At 46.0% G+C, this 25,099-nt stretch overlaps 1 protein-coding gene across 1 annotated transcript; it reads right to left on the minus strand.

Moving 5' to 3' along the window:
- Positions 1-4,051: 4,051 nt before the first annotated feature.
- LOC311102473 (fibronectin type III domain-containing protein 5b-like) lies at positions 4,052-23,019 on the minus strand (the record flags this gene model as incomplete). The annotated part of the gene is made up of 3 exons (XM_084143830.1): positions 4,052-4,191; positions 4,587-4,670; positions 22,833-23,019. 3 exons carry the CDS (start codon positions 23,017-23,019, stop codon positions 4,052-4,054), a joined length of 411 nt encoding a protein of 136 aa, XP_083999956.1.
- Between the last annotated feature and the right edge of the window lie 2,080 nt (positions 23,020-25,099).

The raw sequence follows: 25,099 nt of genomic DNA on the forward strand, positions 1-25,099 counted from the left end.
CCTACAAAAAAACGCCATTAATATTTCTCTCTATGCTCCCTGTGTGTCTGTGGGAAAGGGCCATTGTTGCCCTAGCAACGTACTTGTCTGCACTCGCTTCATTGCAAGTTGAACTCGGTGAGATAGATCCTAAATTGATAGTACCGTTTGTTTAGGCAATTATACAGCTAACTAGCTACTTCACATGCTGATATTGACCTTGGTATTGTTATGTATAGCTATGTTTTCTGGCTAGCTAGCCAGCCAGTCCAGAAAGAGCATTGCATTGTGGGTTTTGTTGCAAGAGATTTCCACAATGATTTTCACATGATTCTACCAACCTTGTTGTAACGACAAAATGAAAAATGTGTTAAGAAAAATAAATATTCACATATTAGTGTTATTTAACACTGTATAATATAATATATATAATAAGTCTGTTAATCGTAGGAATTAGTCGTTTGGTGTGGATTATCCCTTTAAAGGCCCAGTGCAGTCAATGTGATTTTCCTGTGTTTTATATACATTGCCTTCGGAAAGTATTCAGACCCCTTTACTTTTTCCACATTTTGTTACGTTTACAGCCTTATTCTAAAATTGATTAAATTGTTTTTTTCCTCATCAATCTACACACAATACCCCATAATGACAAAGCAAAAACAGGTTTTTAGAAATGTTTGCTAATTTATAAAAAATAAAAAATTGAAATATGACATTTACATAAGTATTCAGACCCTTTACTCAGTACTTTGTTGAAGCACCTTTGGCAGCGATTACAGCATCGAGTCTTCTTGGGTATGATGTTTCTCCCATTCTTCTCTGCAGATACTCTCAAGCTCTGTCAGGTTGGATGGGGAGCGTTGCTGCACAGCTATTTTCAGGTCTCTCCAGAGATGTTTGATCAGGTTCAAGTCCGGGCTCTGGCTGGGACACTCAAGGACATTCAGAGACTTGTCCCGAAGCCACTCCTGCATTGTCTTGGCTGTGTGCTTAGAGTTGTTGTCCTGTTGGAAGGTGAACCTTCGCCCCAGTCTGAGGTCCTGAGCGCTCTGGAGCAGGTTTTCATCAAGGATCTCTCTGTACTTTGCTCCGTTCATCTTTCCCTCGATCCTGACTAGTCTCCCAGTCCCTGCCACTGAAAAACATCCTCATAGCATGGTGCTGCCACCACCATGCTTCACCGTGGAATGGTGCCAGGTTTCCTCCAGACGTGACGCTTGGCATTCAGGCCAAAGAGTTCAATCTTGGTTTCATCAGACTAGAGAATCTTGTTTCTCATGGTCTGAGAGTCTTTAGGTGCCTTTTGGCAAACTCCAAGCGGGCTGTCATGTGCCTTTTACTGAGGAATGGCTTCCGTCTTGCCACTCTACCATAAAGGCCTGATTGGTGGAGTGCTGCAGAGATGGTTGTCCTTCTGGAAGGTTCTCCCATCTCCACAGAGGATCTCTAAAATCTGTCAGAGTGAGCATCGGGTTCTTGGTCACCTCCCTGACCAAGGCCCTTCTCCCCCGATTGCTCTGTTTGGTCGGGCGGCCAGCTTTAGGAAGAGTCTTTGTGGTTCTAAACTTCTTCCATTTAAGAATGATGGAAGCCACTGTGTTCTTGGGGACCTTCAATGCTTCAAACATTTTTTGGTACTCTTCCCCAGATCTGTGCCTCGAGACAATCCTGTCTCGGACTCTACGGACAATTCCTTCGACCTCATGGCTTGGTTTTTGCTCTGACATTCACTGTCAACTGTGGGACCTTTTATATAGACAGGTGTGTGCCTTTCCAAATCATGTCCAATCAATTGAATTTACCACAGGTGGACTCCAATCAAGTTGTAGAAACATCTCAAGGATGATCAATGGAAACAGGATGCACCTGAGCTCAATTTTGAGTCTCATGTCAAAGGGTCTGAATACTTATGTAAATAAGATATTTCTGTTTTTGATTTGTAATACATTTGCAAAAATGTATAAAAACCTGTTTTTGCTTCGTCTTTATGGGGTATTGTGTGTAGATTGCTGAGGATATAAAAAAAAAATCCATTTTAGAATAAGGCTGTAAAGTAACAAAATGTAGAAAAAGTCAAGAGGTCTGAATACTTTCCAAAGGCACTGTATATTTACACACAGGTTAATAATACTGTGTAATTGTGAAAATTATGATAAAGCCCTTTTATTGTAAGAGCTGTTTTGGTGGGATGAAGCTTTGGGCTTTCCATGGTGACATCACCATGCGGTAAGTTAATAGTCCAATAAGAAAGATAGTACCTCTCTGCCAATAACAGACAGTCCTAGCAAAATTCTTGAGAAATTGCTCTTTGCTAAGAAGCTATTTTTGTTTCTTTTTGATCATTTAAATTGAAAACAATCACAGTAAGGTACTTAATTGTTGCCCAGAAATGATTTGATATTGAGATAAAAATGGCTGCATTGGACCTTTAAAGGAAAATGTTATATTTAAGGTAAATCAATGATAAATGTAGAGACCAGATTTGTTTATCAATGACAACGTTATTTTCTGCTGTCAGAGCTAACAAGCTTTAATTCTCCAGATAAATAGAGAATTCTGCCACACGGTTGTCTTGAGTGCTCTTTTTGATCCTGCTCTGACGTCATAGCCACCAGCTTGCTTCAGAAAGGCCTCCAAAATTAGCCTTGTATTGTCTGGATTCCCTGAGAGGGGAACTAGCTCTCTGATCGAATGAAAACATATCTCAGAGGAGGTTTCAGGGAGTTTAGCCAGAGGGAGATCTATAAAACTGGTACCTCAGCAATAAGAAGTTGTTGTGAATAGATTGATAAAAAATGAAACAGATTTTGATACAGTGATATAGTTTGAATAAGAGGTATAATATGTCAAAGGAGGTAAACAATAGTAAGGAGAGTACAGTATGTGCCTTACAGCAAATGAGCATAATAGGAGGCAAATAAATAAACACTGTAAGAGAGGAGATGCAGTAGGTGGAGTTCATTTTCACACGGTGCTCCAGCCTTGGTTGCAGTACGATGAACAGGGGCCGGGACAGTGTGTTTCAGTTCATTAATAACAAGCTGAGAGAGAGGGTCTCTGGCCCTGGTTATATGCAGTCCCCTGGCCATGTTCATATCTCTACTGTCTCTCAGCTCACAGCTGAATCCATTTGGCAGTAATTAGAGCAGTGACAGCCACAGTCCAGCCACCACATCTAAAGCCTCTCCTCTGAGACCTGGACCCTGGAGTCCTGAGGGCCCAGTTCACACCCAGGCCCCGTGTCAAAGGACTGGGCACGACCCACAGTCCTAGCCTCATCCTAACAAACAGATGGGCATAAAGGGCCCTTTGGTTGCTCTGTTTAGAATGCACTGAATCCTTTGGATTAGAGAGTGTCCTGGCCGTCACACCTCGATGATGTTCACAGATGGCGCCCGGTTGTTGTTGTTGTTGTTTTTGGGGAACTGGAGGGGAAGGGAAACAGCAGTGATGAAAAAGATGAAGGCCAGTCTCTAAACATGGAATAAAGTATCATTCTGCTATGAGCATGGAGCGCCTGGACAGAATGGGAGGATTATGATGCTTTCTCTCTGGAATGGAGATGGGGAGTATTTGATCATTTTAGTGTCAATTGGTTTAGTTGGCAGAGGGCATCAGCCAGTTGTTGAGGTAGATGGAGAGGAGCGAATGGACATGGGACAATCATGCCAGCGTATGGGCTGTGTATGCATTGATTGAAAGGCTTTGGATTTACAGTGCATTCGGAAAGCATTCAGGCCCCTTCACTTTTTCCACATTTTGTTATGTTACAGCCTTGTAACGTAACAAAATGTGGAAAAAAATCAATGGATCTGAATACTTTCCGAATGCACTGTATAGCACTGTTGTGGCTTATGTTTTGCATTTGAACTGTGTTTTTTTTAGGATGAAGTGCTGTCATAAATGAAGTGCTGTAAATCAATGCATATTCTGTTATGTGGTGGTCGTAGCTCCAATGGTGCTATGGGAGTGGTAACTGCCGGTGAAAGTGGAGGTTTTTAAGTCGCTGGGACGATTCACCTGCCCTGTGCCGGTGGGGACCCAGTGGGGAGGAGAAGGGGGGGGGGGGGGGTTATACCTTACTGCGCAACAGCCCCCCCGTCGGGTGCTCCGGAGTACTGCACTCTGATGAGGTCTTGGCTTTGTCCTTGCTGGTGTTGGGCTCGTTGTCTTTGATGATGTCATACTGACGGCAGAAGAGAGCGATCACACCTGACAGAGAGAGGAGAAAAAGGCATACACAGAAAGATCGTAAATAACAACCACATTACCGCAGTGAAGAGCAGACGGAAATTATTTAGCAAGGACAAATTAGTACAAATTGTGGGCCATATTTGTTTAAATATACCCTTCTTTTTTTCTACATTCTTGAGAGTGTATGTGTGTGTGTGGTAGGGTTGCAAAATTCCAGTAACTTTTCACAAATTACCATGTTTTCCAGAAATCCTGATTGGAAGATTCCCGGAATCAGGAGGGAATAAGCAGGAAATCCAGAATCCTACAACCAGGATTTCTGGAAAACCTGGGAATTTGGGGAAACTTACTGGAATTATGCAACCCTAGTGTCTGGGTAGCACTCTGACCTTTTGGAACATTCCACCCCTCACCTGCCCACATGATCAGCACCACCACAATGATGATGAACTCCCCCGCCCTCAGCTGAGCTCCCACTTCCTCCATGGTCACCTCGTCTGGAGGGTCAAGATACAGCAGCACAATCAGTTCATCACCATGGCAACATTATCATCAGAGTTATTATTGGTAACTGGCAGTTTATTAAACCCAGGTTCTCCCGACAGGTCAGTCTAGTGAGGGGGGGGGTGTTAGGGTGAAAGCCATCATCTGCTAAGTGAATATGCCAAGCATAACTTCAGTCCAGTAGACCTCGTCTCTACCACAGGAGGTTGGTGGCACCTTAATTGGGGAGAACGGGCTTGTGGTAATGACTGGAGCGGAATCAGTGGAATGGTATCAAATTAATCAAACACACACTTTCAAGGTGTTTGATGCCATTCCATTTGCTCTGTTCCAGCCATTATTATCAGCCGTTCTCCCCTCAGCAGCCTCCACTGGTCTCTACTGTAACTATATATACACAGGAGTAGGTCTGCTCCATGTCAGCTGGATAGAAGCATTTGCTCCTGACACCCCCTATTGTGTAGACTGATCTCTCTATTCCTCTTCAGTCCCAGGATGGCACCACTCACCACTGGCTTTCTGTCAGTTAGCACTACTTCAAACAGGCCACGTTTTTCATGATTCCAGGTGATTCTGACTCAGCGCTAACAACTCATGCACAGCCTCCACAATTATCTCCTCATTGAAGAGCGCTGCTATGTGGGAACTGCACAGTACATGCCTCAATTTGCCCACTCTGTCTGAGAGAGGCTGATAGCGTCAAAGGATTCAGTAGAAGCTGAGCATGAAGAGAATACATAAGGCTGAGGCAGGGTCGGTGGGGATCCCCACTCTGAAGGGGTTGGAGAGAGACAGTTAATCACAGCAGCTATGATCGATTGAGCTGGGCCTAGATAGAACTCAATAATCATTATTAATGTCCTAAGGACCAAAAAAGATCAGAGAAGTGTGTGTGTGTGTGTAGCTTATGTTTATGTGTGTTCAAGGTCCACTCATACAAAGCAACTGAAAGCAACATCAAATCTTGGACTATGTTTCTGAATTCAGTAGAGAGCTGGCTCAAGTTCAGCACACTGAGTGCCCCCATTTAAAGACCAAACAGAAGTAGGCAGTGACACTGAAATTCTGAGGGCCCTGGGTAGCTTCTCCACGCTCCAGCAGGTTCTCCCAATGACGGATTCAGCCAATCGATACGATTACGTATGTACCTTGGCATTAACCAATCAAATCTGGAAAGCCAGAGGCTCCTGACACCACCGCCAGATGGCCTCCATGTGGCTAATATTGGTCAGCTCTAATGTCACAGACACAGTCTCCAGTCCCAGAGACAGGTTGAGTCCCCTGCAGAGAGAGGCTGTACTGTATGTAGAGGAGGAAGTTTGCAGGTGGGAGCATTCAGGGACATGGTAAACTGTATGCTGTATAGCTGCAGGATTATACGAGTAAAGACATAGTCTTGGAGTGTTATACATCTATTTTACTGCAGCACTGTTTTGCAGACATCCATGAGGGAGTTGTCCTGTTGGTCCAGCTAGAAAACCTCCTTTATCAAGAGTCTTGGTCACAGACCACATACTGGTTCTATATCTATGGTATTGGGAGACAAACACATATCTTGTTATCTAGTTTTTGACTTTCCCATGGGTATCTATTTGGTGTGTGTGTGTCAGAGCAGTCTGTCAGTTATACAAGGGAGAATAATTGTGTTTTGTTTTGAACAGACAGGATTTCTAATTTTTTCTGATCACAGCTTTCTCTGTTTCCTCTCTTTATCTCCTGCTTTTCGATACAGTTACATATCACAATTTTATTTTTGGATGATATTATATCGATATTTAAATCCCAGTATTGGTTTGTAAACTAAATAAATAATAATAATTGTTTGCTACTCTAGGTAGTGTTAGCTAGTGCTAGTCGGCTGTACCTGCGCCCAGTGGCGATTTTAGCATTTCAATCTTGGTGGGGCAAACAAAACAAAAAAATTGGGGATGCATGCCAGCAAACCCACTACACAACACAAAACAATACATTAATTGCACCATAACGGTGACAAATGGTGCCCATAAACTGTTAGGGCCTACATAAAGCTGTCCCAACACCATGGAGTGAATCCTTACCACTGCTACACCTGGCTATCAGCGGAGGCTTGTCTGGCAGCGAAACAGTTCATTCAGCCTCATTTACTGCCTTAAAAAAAACATAGCTGATATAATAATATAATATGCCATTTAGCAGACGCTTTTATCCAAAGCGACTTACAGTCATGTGTGCATAAATTTTTACGTATGGGTGGTCCCGGGGATCGAACCCACTACCCTGGCATTACAAGCGTCATGCTCTACCAATTGAGGTACAGAGGACCATATGGCTGACTTGCTTAAACAAATGTGGTTTCTACTGACAATTGAGATGTACAAAATATGGCATAAGGGGACGACGAGCGGATAAGAGGCAATCCGTAATTTCAATGAAGACATTAATGAGTGAGCTAGGACTGACGTAGTCAAGATAACTATTTGTTCAGCACTTTTGAAATGTACAGCGACAGAATTCAGAACATGGACCGTTCTTACAGTATTCTCCCTGTACACCAAGTCAGCAGACAATGAAAGCTCTTATAATATTTAATGATATCTCTAAAACAGGCTATAGGCTACATGTGCACCACCAAGTCAGAACAGTAGGCTAAGTTATGAGAGGGAAAGGGACCAAATTATTAGGGTGAGGCACATGGGCTACTAACAGCTTACTACACAACATACACTTAGTATTACTTTCTTATAGTAGACATATCTCGCTGGCATATTACATCATTTATGCAGCAGCATACAATACATTTTTGGACTCACCTTGTTGTGCTGTCCTCACTTGAACAGGAAGGTGGCGCGGTGGTCCTTCTTGTCGGCAAATTTAGTTATCAAACTTTGTCATCAAAGTCTGGCATTCTCTGGATTTATGATGCTTTCTAGACAACTGGGAACTCTGAAAAAAATAAGGTTGAATCATGACGTCAGTGATCTTCAGGTCGGAGCTCTAGAATGAGGCCTGATTTCCCGACTTGGAATTCCGAGTCGGATGACCGTTCAAAACGTATTTTCCCAGTCGGAGCTAATTTTTTCCAGAGTTCCCAGTTGTCTTGAACTTACGAAAGTCTGAGATTTCCCAATTCCGAGTTGTTTTGAACGCGGCAGAAGTCATGCTGGATTGACAGCATGGCCAATGTATTCAACCTTTTCTGGCCCATGGTGTTGAATGTTTATCCTTTTAAGCTTGGAAAAGAGACCCTTAAAACCAGACTTGGACCACACACCCACTCCACTGAATATCAGGCTAGTGATTGCTTTGCAAGCTTGCAGTTAGCCACTGATTTCTTCCAAACCACTCATTGTTGAATTTACGATTTCCAAGTTGTTATGTAATGTTTACAGTGCCTTGCAAAAGTATTCATTCCCCTTGGAGTTTTTCCTATTTTGTTGCATTACAACCTGTCATTTAAATTGATTTTATTTGGATTTCATGTAATGGACATACAAAAAATAGTCCAGATTGGTGAAGTGAAATTTAAAAAATAACTAGTTAAAAAAATTATAAGAAATAAATAACGGAAAAGTGGTATGTGCATATACAGTGGGGGAAAAAAGTATTTAGTCAGCCACCAATTGTGCAAGTTCTCCCACTTAAAAATATGAGAGAGGCCTGTAATTTTCATCATAGGTACACGTCAACTATGACAGACAAATTGAGAAGAAAAAAAAGACTTCTTGGCGTGATGGAGGCCTCCGGCCCAGTTAATGGCAATGTCTGTCTGCTGTTTGTTTAGCTTCACAGCTCCAGCTAAAACACAGGGAAAGAGAAGCCAATCAGAGAGCATGAAACTATAGCTATATTCCTGTAATTGACAGCCCCAGAAGAGGACAAGTAAGCCAGAAAAATATTTGAACTTTCCAGGCAAAATGTGCCTCATCCAACGGGGTAGCCTACACATCAGGGTTTCCGCTAAGAAAATGTGGCGCCAGACAATGTGGCCGGGAACGTTTTAATTTGGGTGTCCATTCACGGTGCTCAGAATGACAAATCATACTTAGATGATGGTAATTCATCTTAACAGAACATGCAACTCCTGCCAATAAAATGTAATTTTGAAACATTTACCAAAATGCAATTCGCGGGGAAACACCATTCTAAACACTGCACCTGATGAGAGCAGTTCCATATGTAGATGACAATCTGTTAGAAAATTAGAAAGAGGGTGTATCTAAAGATGCAACAACTAAGATGGGTTGCTAATATGACTAGGATTGTGCCTTTGACTTCTGGACAACGAAAGAAAGTTGATATGAAAACCAATAGAACAGGAGAGAAATGGCATAGTGGTGGGTCCAATAGGGAAGTTAATTGAAATAAACTTGCCAAAATTATATAATTACTCATGTCTATACAGAAATAAATAAAATCATTTGAAATACTTCACCAGAAAGCATGACTTGTGTGGCAATATTCCTAGCTGATTATTGAGTTGCGGCTATCAGTGAAAAGCATCTCAAATGTGTGTGAAGATAATGTGTCTTGAGTATGTTGAGACAAGAAAGGGATGGGTGTGTGGTGAAGATATAGGAGTCTCTCTCCAGAATTCAGCTGTCTCCCGCCAATTCTTGCACATTCATTGATTCATTGTGTGAATTGTTCGCCCTTTGATTGTTTATTTTGATCAATTCTCCATTACATGTCACCAGCAGTAAATGTACCGTTAATCCCAATCATTTGGTTATATTAATTTCTGTAATTTACGATTCTCATTCGCGGAGTGTAAACGTTGTTTGCAGAGTTCACAACCTTCTACACTTGTGAGAAATACTTTTTGGTTCACTTCATAACCATCATTTACAAGATTTGTCAATGTTTTCATTGTCTTTTGTTTGGAGTGCTCTATGTGCACAATGAGCATGTGTCTGGTTTCTGTCTTGATAATGTTGAGGGAGTGTGCGCACCTGAGCACGCATAGAAGTACCCGGCCTGCTGCGCAGAAATGTAGGAAAGTGCCCATTTGGGGATGTCTGATTTCTGATAGTCTTAACTCACCACATCCACCACTAATAAGTGGAGCTTCTAAGTCATTTTCTTCACCTCACACAGTAAGTCCGTATATACAGTGGGGGAAAAAAGCCACCAATTGTGCAAGTTCTCCCACTTAAAAATATGAGAGAGGCCTGTAATTTTCATCATAGGTACACGTCAACTATGACAGACAAATTGAGATTTTTTTTCTCCAGAAAATCACATTGTAGGATTTTTAATGAATTTATTTGCAAATTATGGTGGAAAATAAGTATTTGGTCACCTACAAACAAGCAAGATTTCTGGCTCTCACAGACCTGTAACTTCTTCTTTAAGAGGCTCCTCTGTCCTCCACTCGTTACCTGTATTAATGGCACCTGTTTGAACTTGTTATCAGTATAAAAGACACCTGTCCACAACCTCAAACAGTCACACTCCAAACTCCACTATGGCCAAGACCAAAGAGCTGTCAACGGACACCAGAAACTAAATTGTAGACCTGCACCAGGCTGGGAAGACTGAATCTGCAATAGGTAAGCAGCTTGGTTTGAAGAAATCAACTGTGGGAGCAATTATGAGGAAATGGAAGACATACAAGACCACTGATAATCTCCCTCGATCTGGGGCTCCACGCAAGATCAAACCCTGTGGAGTCAAAATTATCACAAGAACGGTGAGCAAAAATCCCAGAACCACAATGCTGAGTTGCATCCAAAGAACACCATACCTACTGTGAAGCATGGGGGTGGAAACATCATGCTTTGGGGCTGTTTTTCTGCAAAGGGACCAGGACGACTGATCCGTGTAAAGGAAAGAATGAATGGGGCCATGTATCGTGAGATTTTGAGTGAAAACCTCCTTCCATCAGCAAGGGTATTGAAGATGAAACGTGGCTGGGTCTTTCAGCATGACAATGATCCCAAACACACCGCCCGGGCAACGAAGGAGTGGCTTCGTAAGAAGCATTTCAAGGTCCTGGAGTGGCCTAGCCAGTCTCCAGATCTCAACCCCATAGAAAATCTTTGGAGGGAGTTGAAAGTCTGTGTTGCCCAGCGACAGCCCCAAAACATCACTGCTCTAGAGGAGATCTGCATGGAGGAATGGGCCAAAATACCAGCAACAGTATGTGAAAACCTTGTGAAGACTTACAGAAAACGTTTGACCTGTGTCTGTCATGGGCCTCTCACTCCACCGGGTTACCACCTTAATTTTCTTCCACTCTGCTCACCACTCTCTCTACTCAGCCTAACTAGCTCCACCTGTCCCTGCTCTGCTCTGCTCTAATTACTCTGCCAGCTGCGCTGCATTACCCACTACCTCTCCCAGTATTTAAGGCCCTGTCTTTCAGCTCTCCGGTGTCAGATCGTCTGCAAAGCTCACACCCGGAACCTGTTTGCTCGCGCTTCTGGCTCACCCTGGTTTTGTGACCCCGGACCTGCCTGTTTTTTGGATACTCTTCTGCCTCAGGAGATCCAGACCTGCTTCTGCCATTACGACTCCTGACTACTCTTCAATCCCGGTAACTCTGACCAGCCTTCTGCCTTGCTACTACGTATTTTGGATTTCCCTTGAACTGTACTGCTGCCTGGTTTCATTCCGCCCTGTTGTGTCTGTGTCTCCCCCCCCCAGGACTTCTGGACCACCCACCACCGGCTTCATAGGACGCATCGCTGCCACTGGGGGGGGCACAGACCCAGCGCATTGGACGGGATCCCTGTTACCCCTGGAGCCTTCATTCACTCCCTACTTCCCTTTTCCCTTAAGTTTAATAAACTTTCTGGTGTGACGCAATTGTGGTCCTCTGGTCGTCTGTCTGAACCGTGACAGTACGATCTGACCATTATGGACTCAGCGCACACTTTCCCCGACATGGAAACCGATGAGCATGAGCAGCAGTTCCAGCAGCAGCAACAACAACTCGCCATGATCATTCAACTCCTCACCAACCTTACCCCAGCCAGTCTGCCCACCAGCCCAGCCCCCGAGTTACCTGCCCCGGTCATTGCAGCCGCTGCTCCGGAACCCAAGATTGGAAACCCCGAGCGGTTCAACGGCGATTCAACCCAGGTCCGGCCATTCCTGACTAGCTGCCGACTTCAGTTCTCCTTGCAGCCAAGGACCTTCGCCACGGAGGGGGCTAAAGTTGGGTATGCCATCACTCACCTGACGGGCCGAGCTCGACTCTGGGGAACAGCAGAGTTCGAACGTCAAACCCCCGCATGTGCAACCTTCGACCTGTTTGCTGAGGAGATGCTGAAGGTGTTTGACCTGGATTCACCCACCGCAGAGGCGTCTCGTGAACTGTTCAGTATTCGACAAGGCAGACGTACAGTCGCAGACCATTCCATCGACTTCCGAACCCTGGCTAGACGAAGTTCTTGGAACACACCATCGTTGGTGGACGCGTTCTTCCATAGTTTGGCTGACTATATCAAGGACGAGTTGGTCTCCCATGAACTGCCTTCCACTCTTGATGAAGCCATCGCACTGACTGTCAGGATCGACAGAAGGATACAGACCCGTCGTCGTGAGAGGGGGCGCCAAGGTCCACCTACTACCGGCATTCGGAGAGATCCGACTGGGCTCCTGTCATCTACTGCCACTCACCCAGGTCAGCTTGATCAGTCTGAGCCTATGGAGATTGGGCGAGCCTCCCTCACTCCTGCAGAGCGCCAGCGCCGCTTCACCTCAAACCTCTGCCTCTATTGTGGAGGTGAGGGACATCGTGTGGTAACCTGCCCTTTAAAGGGCCGAAGCTCACCGGGCATAGGGGGAGTCCGGTTGAGTTCTATGACCATCCAGTCCTCCGACCGCAAACCCCTGCTGCAAGTTCACCTCCGCCTCTCTGACTCAACTCACACCCTGGCTGCTCTGGTGGATTCTGGCGCCGAAGCCAACATAATGGACATCAAGCTGGCACGCCAACTGGGACTGGAGAACCTCCGTTTGACACCTCCTATTCCTGCCCGGGCACTGGACGGACACTTACTCGGATCGGTCACTCATGTCACGGCCCCGGTCTCGATGGGTCTGTCCGGAAACCATCAAGAAACTATCCAGTTTCACCTGCTCCCCTCTCCAGGCCAACCCCTCATCCTGGGTTACCCATGGCTCCGCCGGCACAACCCTCAGCTCGACTGGGTGACCGGGGTGATCAGGGAGTGGGGAGAGGACTGCCACCGAACCTGCCTGCTTGCTGCCGCACTACCCCCTCGGCCAGTACCTACTAACTCCGCTCCTGACCTCTCCAATGTCCCAGAATGCTACCATGGTCTCAGAGAGGTGTTTAACAAAGCAAGAGCCACATCTCTGCCCCCTCACCGACCGTACGACTGTGCCATCGACCTCCTCCCTGGAACAGCTCCTCCAAAGGGTCGTCTTTATTCGTTGTCTGCTCCTGAAAGAAAGTCCATGGAGGACTACATCAATGGCTCTCTGTCCGCAGGATTAATCCGTTCATCTTCATCTCCTGCTGGTGCTGGCTTCTTCTTTGTGGGGAAGAAGGACGGATCTCTTCGCCCCTGCATCGACTACAGGGGACTCAACGACATCACAGTGAAAAACCGTTACCCTCTGCCTCTGCTCACCTCTGCTTTTGAGTTGCTCCAGGGAGCCACTGTTTTTACCAAGTTGGATCTCAGAAACGCTTACCACCTAGTGCGGATCCGGGAGGGAGATGAATGGAAAACCGCATTCAATACACCAACAGGCCACTACGAGTATCTGGTTATGCCTTTTGGCCTCACCAATGCTCCTGCTGTGTTCCAGGCTCTAGTGAATGATGTACTGCGGGACATGTTAAACAAGTTTGTCTTCGTTTACCTGGATGACATCTTAATCTACTCCAGAAACCTGTCTGAACACACCCGCCATGTCCAGCAAGTCCTTCATCGTCTTCTGGAGAATTCCCTCTACGCCAAGGCAGAGAAATGTGAGTTTCACGTCAAGACAGTGGCCTTCCTGGGGTACATAGTGGCAGAGGGAAGTATCCAAATGGATCCTGCCAAAGTATCAGCAGTCACTTCATGGCCTGTTCCGGAGAACAGAAAGAAGCTGCAACAGTTTCTGGGGTTTGCTAACTTCTATAGGAAGTTTATCCGGAACTACAGTACCGTTGCTGCCCCTCTCACTGCTCTAACCAGCACCAAGCAACCCTTCACCTGGACCCCAGCAGCCGACAAAGCCTTCAGTACCCTCAAGGTGAGGTTCACCTCCGCTCCCATCCTCCAGATGCCTGATGTGGACCGGCAATTCATTGTGGAGGTGGACGCCTCGGATGTGGGAGTTGGTGCTGTGATTTCTCAGTGGGCTGCGGAGGATAGGAAGCTCCATCCCTGTGCCTTTTTCTCACGTCGGTTGTCCCCCTCTGAGTGCAATTACGACATAGGGAACCGTGAGCTGCTGGCTGTGAAGCTTGCCTTGGAGGAGTGGCGTCACTGGCTGGAGGGGTCCACCATTCCATTTCTCGTTTGGACCGATCATAAGAACTTGGAGTACATCCGCACGGCCAAACGGTTGAACTCCAGGCAGTCCCGCTGGGCCCTGTTCTTCACCAGGTTTAATTTCACTCTGTCATACCGGCCTGGATCACGCAACACCAAGCCAGACGCCCTCTCCCGTCAATTCCAGAAGGATGACACCCCCTCCAAGGACCCTGTGTCGATTCTGCCAAGTCCCTGCATCGTTGCAGCTCTGACCTGGGCTGTTGAGGAACAGGTGCTGGAGGCTCTCCGTAACCAGCCAGGTCCCAGCACTTGCCCAGCTGACCGCCTTTTTGTCCCCGAAGACCTGAGGTCCCAGGTCGTTCAGTGGGGACATGACTCCCGCCTAGCTTGTCACCCTGGCTCCACCCGCACTTACAACCTGCTCGCCCAGAGGTTCTGGTGGCCCTCTCTGAGGAAGGATGTACGGGAATTCGTCCAAGCCTGCCCCATCTGCAACCAACACAAGTCGTCCTGCCAGCCCCCAGCCGGATTGCTGCAGCCCCTGCCTGTGCCCAGACGTCCCTGGTCTCACATCGCCCTTGACTTTGTCACGGGGCTGCCCCCTTCAAGTGGCATGACCGTCATTCTCACCATCGTTGACCGTTTCAGCAAGATGGCACACTTCATTCCCCTCCCCAAGCTCCCAACCGCCAAGGAGACCGCCCAGGTGGTCCTGGAACACGTCTTCCGGATCCACGGACTGCCAAAGGATGTAGTTTCTGACCGTGGTCCACAATTCTCCTCCGCTTTTTGGAAGGAGTTCTGTCACCTGCTGGGAGCCACAGTCAGTCTGACTTCCGGATTCCATCCCCAATCCAATGGGCAGTCAGAGCGGGCTAATCAGGAGCTCGAGAAGGCACTGCGATGCATGACTTCACGCAACCCCCACTCCTGGTCGCAGCAATTGACATGGGTGGAGTACGCACACAATTCCCTGACCTGCTCTGCCATCGGTATGTCCCCTTTCCAATGTGTTTATGGATACCAGCCTCCTCTATTTGCCAGCCAGGAAGAGGAGGTTACTTGCCCATCTGCACTTGCTTTTGCCCGTCGATGTCGCCGCACCTGGTCACAAGCCCGAGCCACACTCCTCAGATCCGTTGCCAGCTACACTACCGGGGCCAACCGTCGGAGAATTCCTGCTCCCACCTACCATGTTGGTCAAAGGGTGTGGTTGTCATCGAAGAACCTGCCACTCAGGGTGGAGTCGCAGAAGCTGGCACCTCGGTTCATTGGCCCATTCCCTATCATAAGAGTGATTAGCCCAACTGCTGTCCGGCTCCAACTGCCTAATTCCCTGAGGGTGCACCCCACTTTCCATGTGTCTAAGATTAAGCCCATCCATGAGAGTCCGCTGGTCCCTGCTGCGCCTGGTCCTCCTCCTCCACGGCTCGTCGATGGTGGTCTGGTTTACACCGTCCGCCGCCTGCTTCGGTCCAGACGGAGGGGTAGGGGTCTCCAGTACCTCATTGACTGGGAGGGCTATGGACCTGAGGAGAGGACCTGGGTGCCAGCTAGTCGGATTGTGGATAGGACTCTCATCACCGCTTTCCACCAACGGCATCCTGATCAACCTGCAATCCGTAGGGGCCGCCCCAGAGGGGTCCCTAACCGTCCGGCCCGCTCGGCTTCCTGTCCTGTGCCTGATCCTGTCTCGGGACCTGTCCCATCTCCCGACCACGGCCCTCCGGCTTCCTCCGAGGATGAGGACGTTCACTCGGACCGTTCGGAGGAGTTCTAGCCCTCCTCCGGCTCCCCTCCTCCCGCCCGGCGTGGTGTTGCTCTTGGGACTTCTGGGGCCGTCCCTTGGGGGGGGGGTTCTGTCATGGGCCTCTCACTCCACCGGGTTACCACCTTAATTTTCTTCCACTCTGCTCACCACTCTCTCTACTCAGCCTAACTAGCTCCACCTGTCCCTGCTCTGCTCTGCTCTAATTACTCTGCCAGCTGCGCTGCATTACCCACTACCTCTCCCAGTATTTAAGGCCCTGTCTTTCAGCTCTCCGGTGTCAGATCGTCTGCAAAGCTCACACCCGGAACCTGTTTGCTCGCGCTTCTGGCTCACCCTGGTTTTGTGACCCCGGACCTGCCTGTTTTTTGGATACTCTTCTGCCTCAGGAGATCCAGACCTGCTTCTGCCATTACGACTCCTGACTACTCTTCAATCCCGGTAACTCTGACCAGCCTTCTGCCTTGCTACTACGTATTTTGGATTTCCCTTGAACTGTACTGCTGCCTGGTTTCATTCCGCCCTGTTGTGTCTGTGTCTCCCCCCCCCAGGACTTCTGGACCACCCACCACCGGCTTCATAGGACGCATCGCTGCCACTGGGGGGGGCACAGACCCAGCGCATTGGACGGGATCCCTGTTACCCCTGGAGCCTTCATTCACTCCCTACTTCCCTTTTCCCTTAAGTTTAATAAACTTTCTGGTGTGACGCAATTGTGGTCCTCTGGTCGTCTGTCTGAACCGTGACAGTGTCATTGCCAACAAAGAGTATATAACAAAGTATTGAGAAACTTTTGTTATTGACCAAATACTTATTTTCCACCATAATTTGCAAATAAATTCATTAAAAATCCTACAATGTGATTTTCTGGATTTTGTTTCTCATTTTGTCTGTCATAGTTGACGTGTACCTATATTGAAAATTACAGGCCTCTCTCATCTTTTTAAGTGGGAGAACTTGCACAATTGGTGGCTGACTAAATACTTTTTCCCCCCACTGTATGTGTTAATTCCCTTTGCTATGAAGCCCCTAATAAGATCTGGTGCAACCAATTACCTTCAGAAGTCACATAATTAGTTAAATAAAATCCACCTGTGTGCAATCTAAGTGTCACATGATCTCAGTATATATACAGCTGTTCTGAAAGCCCCAGAGTCTGCAACACCACTAAGCAAGGGGCACCACCAAGCAAGCGGCACCATGAAGACCAAGGAGCTCTCCAAACAGGTCAGGGACAAAGTTGTGGAGAAGTACTGATCAGGGGTTGGGTTATAAAAAAATATCAGAAATGTTTAACATCCCACGGAGCACCATTAAATCCATTATTAACAAATGGAAAGAATATGGCACCACAACAAACCTGCCAAGAGAGGGCCACCCACCAAAACTCACGGACCAGGCAAGGAGGGCATTAATCAGAGAGGCAACAAAGAGACCAAAGATAACCCTGAAGGAGTTCCAAAGCTCCACAGCAGAGATTGGAGTATCTGTCCATAGGACCACTTTAAGCCATACACCTCACAGAGCTGGGCTTTACGGAAGAGTGGCCATAAAAAAGCCATTGCTTAAAGAAAAAAATAAGCAAACACGTTTGGTGTTCGCCAAAAGGCATGTGGGAGACTCCCCAAACATATGGAAGAAGGTACTCTGGTCAGATGAGACTAAAATTGAGCTTTTTGGCCATCAAGGAAAACGCTATGTCTGGCGCAAACCCAACACCTCTCATCACCCCGAGAACACCATCCCCACAGTGAAGCATGGTGGTGGCAGCATCATGCTGTGGGGATGTTTTTCATCGGCAGGGACTGGGAAACTGGTCAGAATTGAAGGAATGATGGATGGCGCTAAATACAGGGAAATTCTTGAGGGAAACCTGTTTCAGTCTTCCAGAGATTTGAGACAGACGGGGGTTCACCTTCCAGTAGGATAATGACCCTAAGCATTCTGCTAAAGCAAAACTCGAGTGGTTTAAGGGGAAACATTTAAATGTCTTGGAATGGCCTAGTCAAAGCCCAGACCTCAATCCAATAGAGAATCTGTGGTATGACTTAAAAATTGCTGTACACCAGCGGAACCCATCCAACTTGAAGGAGCTGGAGCAGTTTTGCCTTGGAGAACGGGCAAAAATCCCAGTGGCTAGATGTGCCATGCTTATAGAGACATACCCCAAGAGACTTGCAGCTGTAATTGCTGCAAAAGGTGGCTCTACAAAGTATTGACTTTGGGGGGGTGAATAGTTATGCACGCTCAAGTTCTGTTTTTTTGTCTTATTTTTTTGTTTGTTTCACAATAAAACGTATTTTACATCTTCAAAGTGGTAGGCATGTTTTGTGAATCAAATGATACAAACCCCACAAAAATCAATTTTAATTCCAGGTTGTAAGGCAACAAAATAGGAAAAATGCCAAGGGGGGGTGAATACTTTCGCAAGCCACTGTATGTCCAATGGCCGATGAGCACTGATACGTTTTATCTATAATTTCTCTTCATATGACAAGGATTGAAAAGGATTTGCCTGTAGATTGTCGACTTGATTCATGATGATGACTGCTTGTCTAGCTTGCTAGCTAAGATTTTGAAAGTATGTTGTTGACATGATCAGTCCAATCAAAGCTATGGTAGATATAATGTGATTTGACATCATTTTATCTGTGGCCAATGACCTTGAGCCTTCTTGGATGTGTTTTCTAATGTAACTCTATGGCAGCACCCAAGGGGCTTGAATTTTCTAGCTTTCCCCGTAGATTTTGCGGTGACGTAGTGTCCCCATGAGTGACAGAACACTGAGCCAATCACGGCGCAACTAGACAACATTACGGTATGCGGCTTTATTAACTTTATTAACGGTATGCGGCTTTATTGTTTTCAATCTGATACAGTGGGGAAAAAAAGTATTTAGTCAGCCACCAATTGTGCAAGTTCTCCCACTTAAAAAGATGAGAGAGGCCTGTAATTTTCATCATAGGTATACGTCAACTATGACAGACAAATTGAGGAAAAAAAATCCAGAAAATCACATTGTAGGATTTTTTATGAATTTATTTGCAAATTATGGTGGAAAATAAGTATTTGGTCAATAACAAAAGTTTCTCAATACTTTGTTATATACCCTTTGTTGGCAATGACACAGGTCAAACGTTTTCTGTTAGTCTTCACAAGGTTTTCACACACTGTTGCTGGTATTTTGGCCCATTCCTCCATGCAGATCTCCTCTAGAGCAGTGATGTTTTGGGGCTGTCGCTGGGCAACATGGACTTTCAACTCCCTCCAAAGATTTTCTATGGGGTTGAGATCTGGAGACTGGCTAGGCCACTCCAGGACCTTGAAATGCTTCTTACGAAGCCACTCCTTCGTTGCTCGGGCGGTGTGTTTGGGATCATTGTCATGCTGAAAGACCCAGCCACGTTTCATCTTCAATGCCCTTGCTGATGGAAGGAGGTTTTCACTAAAAATCTCACGATACATGGCCCCATTCATTCTTTCCTTTACACGGATCAGTCGTCCTGGTCCCTTTGCAGAAAAACAGCCCCAAAGCATGATGTTTCCACCCCCATGCTTCACAGTAGGTATGGTGTTCTTTGGACGCAACTCAGCATTCTTTGTCCTCCAAACACGACGAGTTGAGTTTTTACCAAAAAGTTCTATTTTGGTTTCATCTGACCATATGACATTATCCCAATCCTCTTCTGGATCATCCAAATGCACTCTAGCAAACTTCAGACGGGCCTGGACATGTACTGGCTTAAGCAGGGGGACACGTCTGGCACTGCAGGATTTGAGTCCCTGGCGGCGTAGTGTGTTACTGATGGTAGGCTTTGTTACTTTGGTCCCAGCTCTCTGCAGGTAATTCACTAGGTCCCCCCGTGTGGTTCTGGGATTTTTGCTCACCGTTCTTGTTATCATTTTGACCCCACAGGGTGAGATCTTGCGTGGAGCCCCAGATCGAGGGAGATTATCAGTGGTCTTGTATGTCTTCCATTTCCTCATAATTGCTCCCACAGTTGATTTCTTCAAACCAAGCTGCTTACCTATTGCAGATTCAGTCTTCCCAGCCTGGTGCAGGTCTACAATTTTGTTTCTGGTGTCCTTTGACAGCTCTTTGGTCTTGGCCATAGTGGAGTTTGGAGTGTGACTGTTTGAGGTTGTGGACAGGTGTCTTTTATACTGATAACAAGTTCAAACAGGTGCCATTAATACAGGTAACGAGTGGAGGACAGAGGAGCCTCTTAAAGAAGAAGTTACAGGTCTGTGAGAGCCAGAAATCTTGCTTGTTTGTAGGTGACCAAATACTTATTTTCCACCATAATTTGCAAATAAATTCATTAAAAACAATGTGATTTTCTGGATTTCTTTTTCTCAATTTGTCTGTCATAGTTGACGTGTACCTATGATGAAAATTACAGGCCTCTCTCATCTTTTTAAGTGGGAGAACTTGCACAATTGGTGGCTGACTAAAGACTTTTTTCCCCCACTGTATGTGACACGTATTAATGCCAAAATAACATGCAACGTTTTTTATTATTATATATATACACACACAGTACATTCAGAAAGTAATCAGACCACTTACATTTTTCCACATTATGTTACGTTACAGCCTTATTCTAAAATTGATAAAATTGTTTTTTCCCCCCTCATCAATCTACACACAATACCCCATACTGACAAAGCAAAAACAGGTTTCTAGAAATGTTTGCTAATTTGTATAAAATAAAATGAAATATGACATTTACATAAGTATTCAGACCCTTCACTCAGTACTTTGTTGAAGCATGCTTGGCATTCAGGCGAAATAGTTAAATCTCGGTTTCATCAGACCAGAAAATCTTGTTTCTCATGGTCCGAGAGTTCTTTAGGTGCCTTTTGTCAAACTCCAAGCGGGCTGTCATGTGCCTTTTACTGAGGAGTGGATTCCATCTAGCCACTCTACCATAAAGGCCTGATTGGTGGAGTTCTGCAGAGATGGTTGTTCTTCTGGAAGGTTCTCCCATCTCCACAGAGGAACTCTGGAGCTCTGTCAGAGTGATCATTGGGTTCTTGGTCACCTCCCTGACCAAGGCCCTTCTCCCCCGATTGCTTAGTTTGGCCGGGTGGCCAGCTCTAGGAAGAGTCTTGGTTGTTCCAAACTTCTTCCATTGAAAAATTATGGAGGCCACTGTGTGGCAGAAATGCTGCAGACATTTTTTGGTACCCTTTCCCAGATCTGTGCCTCGACACAATCCTGTTTCTGAGCTCTACGGACAATTCCTTCTACCTCATGGCTTGGTTTTTGATCTGACATGCACTGTCAACTGTGGGACCTTATATAGACAGGCGTGTGCCTTTCCAAATCATGTCCAATCAATTGAATTTACCACAGGTGGACTCCAATCAAGTTGTAGAAACATCTCAAGGATGTTCAATGGAAACAGGATGCACCTGAGCTCAATTTCGAGTCGCATAGCAAAGGGTCTTAATACTTATGCAAATGTTACATTTCAGTTTTTTATGTTTAATACATCGGCTAAAATTTCTAAAAACCTGTTTTTGCTTTGTCATTATGGGGTATTTTGTGTAGATTGTGTGTAGATCGTGAGAAAAAATTATATTTAATCAATTTTGAATTCAGGCTGTAACACAACAAAATGTGGAATAAGTCAAGGGGTGTGATTACGTTTTGGAGGGGGAAAAAGGAAGAAAATGGAGTAAATGTATTTATTTGTTTCTTTTCATTTTCATAAGAGATTAAAATGTAATGAATTGAAGGTTATTTGTTGCTGTAAAAATCTAAATATACCGATTTTAAGGTTGTGTCAGTATATTTATGGTGGGGTTGCGTGAAATTCTTGTTAAAAAATGGGGTCCCAAGAAATTCCGGCTGAAAAAATGGGGTGCCCACTGAAAAAGTTTGAATACCACTGATGTAGAACGATAGTGAGGGATTTGGAGGCTGTATCATTATGCGACCGGCGCTGAGTCATGCCTCGACACTGCAGCCATTTATCACAGTGGCTGCCTGGCTGTACACAAGGAAACAAACACTTCTCTGAGACACGCACAAATCAGCCTCACATTTATCTCACCTCAGCCCAGCAATCACTCACATACTAACACCACTTTCACTGCACAGGTTCTCGTCTCATCTCATCCACCTATAGTGGTCTAGCTCTGGGTTGGTCTGGGCCTAAGGACTGTAGGTATATATGTGTCTGATGGGGCTGGTTGTAGCATTTTGAATCCTTTGTGCTAGTTTCTCATAGATGAGAATCCTGAGAATATCCCAGCTAAATTACCTGGGAGAAGTGTGTGTGTGTGTTCCCAAAGAGCCTTTGCTCCTGTGACTGAGAAGTGTTCCCAGAACAACAAGCCCCCTGCCTCTGCTTCCTGTGAGTGTCTGTGAGGAGTCAGTGAGTGAAGGAGCGAGGCTGTGAGTGTCTGTGAGTAGTAAAGGAGCGAGGGGGTGAGGGAACGGTGCGAGCCAAAAGCACATCGATTTGCATCGTGCTGCCCTGAATATCTCATCCCCACTTTGACAAACGCATTCCCTCAGCATTACCCCTTACTGTAGGTAGAGCAAAGGGCAGGCTCGGGCGGCAGTTGGGGGTGAAGGCACATCAATACACCACAAAGTATACCCTGAAGGTGTTATATTAATAAAGTGTGGTAAGAGCACTTGATGTTTAACTTAATTTCACGCTTTGTGTCCCCATTTATTTGTATTGGTCCTTACGGAATCAGTGAAAGATTGTCAACAGTCCAACTGCAAGCTTTACTCTCTGCACTGTATGTGTACACACTGCTGTGCACAGGGTTTCCTCTTCATTTTTTGGCACTGTACATGTATTACAGCAAGGTACAGGAACCTGGAGAAGTGCTTTGGACTTTGTTTTCTCCATTGGTACTCTATGTATTAGCTTCAGTCTTATACTAAAGTTGTGTGTGTGTGTGAGGTTTGTTGAGATTTTTACCTTTACTCTTGGAGGCTTGTGTCTCGGCCTCCTTGGTTGTGCGGAAGCGCAGGGGTTCGCTGTGCGGACTCATGGGCCCACTCACGCTGATGGACTGCACGTGCACAATGTAGTCGGTCTCCTCCTCCAAGTCCCATAATGCACAGGAGCGGGTGGTGGTGTTCACTTCCTGGATGAAGCGCAGCATGCGCACGTCCTTCTTCTGTTGGCACATTATCACAGAGGGGCTTTTAGTGAGCAGTGTATCACAAAACTATCCACTGATGTTGAATAGAAGTCTCTTCACTCCCAGTTATCACATACTGTACAGTAATGGTAGACAGAAATAGACTGTGTGGAGGAGCTGTATGTGGAGGAGTGGAGAGAGGGGGCATCAGTCAGGAGATGGGCAGGATCAGGGCTCTTAGCTGGGCCTCTGGGACCAGGAAATCATCTGCCTGATGGGCTAGAATGGAGCCTAACCATTGTGCAGGGTAGAGTGACTGTGTGCAAGTGGGAAATGTTATTGCTTTCCCTCTTTACACAGCTGCCATTGTCCACTGCTGTTGTCGAGGAGACAGGCGCTCTGACGGGATCGTTCCGGCAACACAACGTCCCGTGACACAACGGTTCCGCAAAACAAGCAGCTGGCCGACAACGCAGGGACGCCATGGAGAGACGGTGGGTAACGATTGGTGAGAAGTACTATTTGATCTCCTGTTGGCGTGAGTGTGTGTGTGTGTGTGTGTGTGTCTGTGCGTGTGGGTCTCCTCCCACCCGCACTGCGCTCCCTCTCTCTCACCTGCTGTGTGATGGCGAAGCCGATGACGAGGTCCCCCTCGGGGATGTCCCATGTCACCACAGCAGAGTTGGCCTTCAGAGCCTTGATGGTCACATTGACAGGAGCCGCCAAGCTGTCTGCAAACACACAGTACAGACAGGGAGAGAGAAGATACACATGAATCAAATTAAGTTTACTGTCTAGTGGGTACTGGGTAGGATACAGTAGGTACAGTAATGGGTACATGTATTATTTACATGGACTCAATATAGTACTTCAGCATGGTCTAGACAGCATGGTCTACAGATTGGCCATCAGACTGTGCAGCCTGGTGCTTACTACAGACAGGGAAGCCTCTGATCATTGCAGCCCTCCACAGCTGGTTTCACTGTTCACTATTACTCACCCAGGGAGAGCTGTGGCCAGACTCATTATTCACATCCATTCAGCATAATTAGGACTCTGCAATACAACTGCAATTAAATCTAGAGTGGAGTGGTTTGTAGGGGTTGAATAGGTTCACATTTATCATCCGTTGAATATTCAGTGAAATTACACTCAACTCAAAATAATATACATGTACACAGAGGGTACAAAACATTAGGAACACCCTCCTGACATTGTGGTGCACCCCTTTTTGCCCTCAGAACAGACTCAATTCGTCTGGGCATGGACTCTACAAGGTGACGAAAGCGTTCCACAGGGATGTTGGCCCATGTTGACTCCAATGTTTCCCACAGTTGTGTCAAGTTGGCTGGATGTCTGTCACGCCCTGGCTCTGGGGACTTTTATATGTTGAGCCAGGGTGTTAGTTTCTATGTGTTAGTTTCTGGGTGTTAGGTTCTATGTTTCGTTTTCTATGTTCTTGTTCTAGTTTATGTGTTTCTATGTTGGCCGGGGTGGTTCCCAATTAGAGACAGCTGTGGCTCGTTGTCTCTGATTGGGAACCATACTTAGACAGCCTGTTGTGCACTTGTCTTTTGTGGGATCTTTTTCCGTGTAGGTTTGTGTTTATGTTATTGTTTTGTTATTGTTAATAGTACTCAGATGTACGCATTTCACGCTGCGCCTTGGTCCACTCATTACGACGATCGTGACAATGTATTTTGGGTGGTGGACCATTCTTGATACACACGGGAAACTGTTGAGCGTGAAAAACACAGCAGCGTTGCAGTTCTTGACACACTCAAACCGGTGCGCCTGGCACCTACTACCGTACCCCATTCAAAGGCACTTAAATCGTTTGTCTTGCCCATTCACCCTCATAATGGCACACATACATAATCCATGTCTCAATTGTCTCAAGGCTTAAAAATCCTTCTTTAATCTGTCTCCTCCCCTTCATCTACATTGAAGTGGATTTAACAAGTGACATCAATAAGGGATCATAGTTCACCTGGATTCACCTGGTCAGTCTATATCATGGAAAGAGCAGGTGTTCCTAATGTTTTGTACACTCAGAGTTGGATTACTTTTTGTTATTCAGTGTAATGATAAGTTGTGCGTG

Source organism: Coregonus lavaretus (assembly GCF_964263955.1).
Source record: "Coregonus lavaretus genome assembly, chromosome: 27".
NCBI lineage: Eukaryota > Metazoa > Chordata > Actinopteri > Salmoniformes > Salmonidae > Coregonus > Coregonus lavaretus.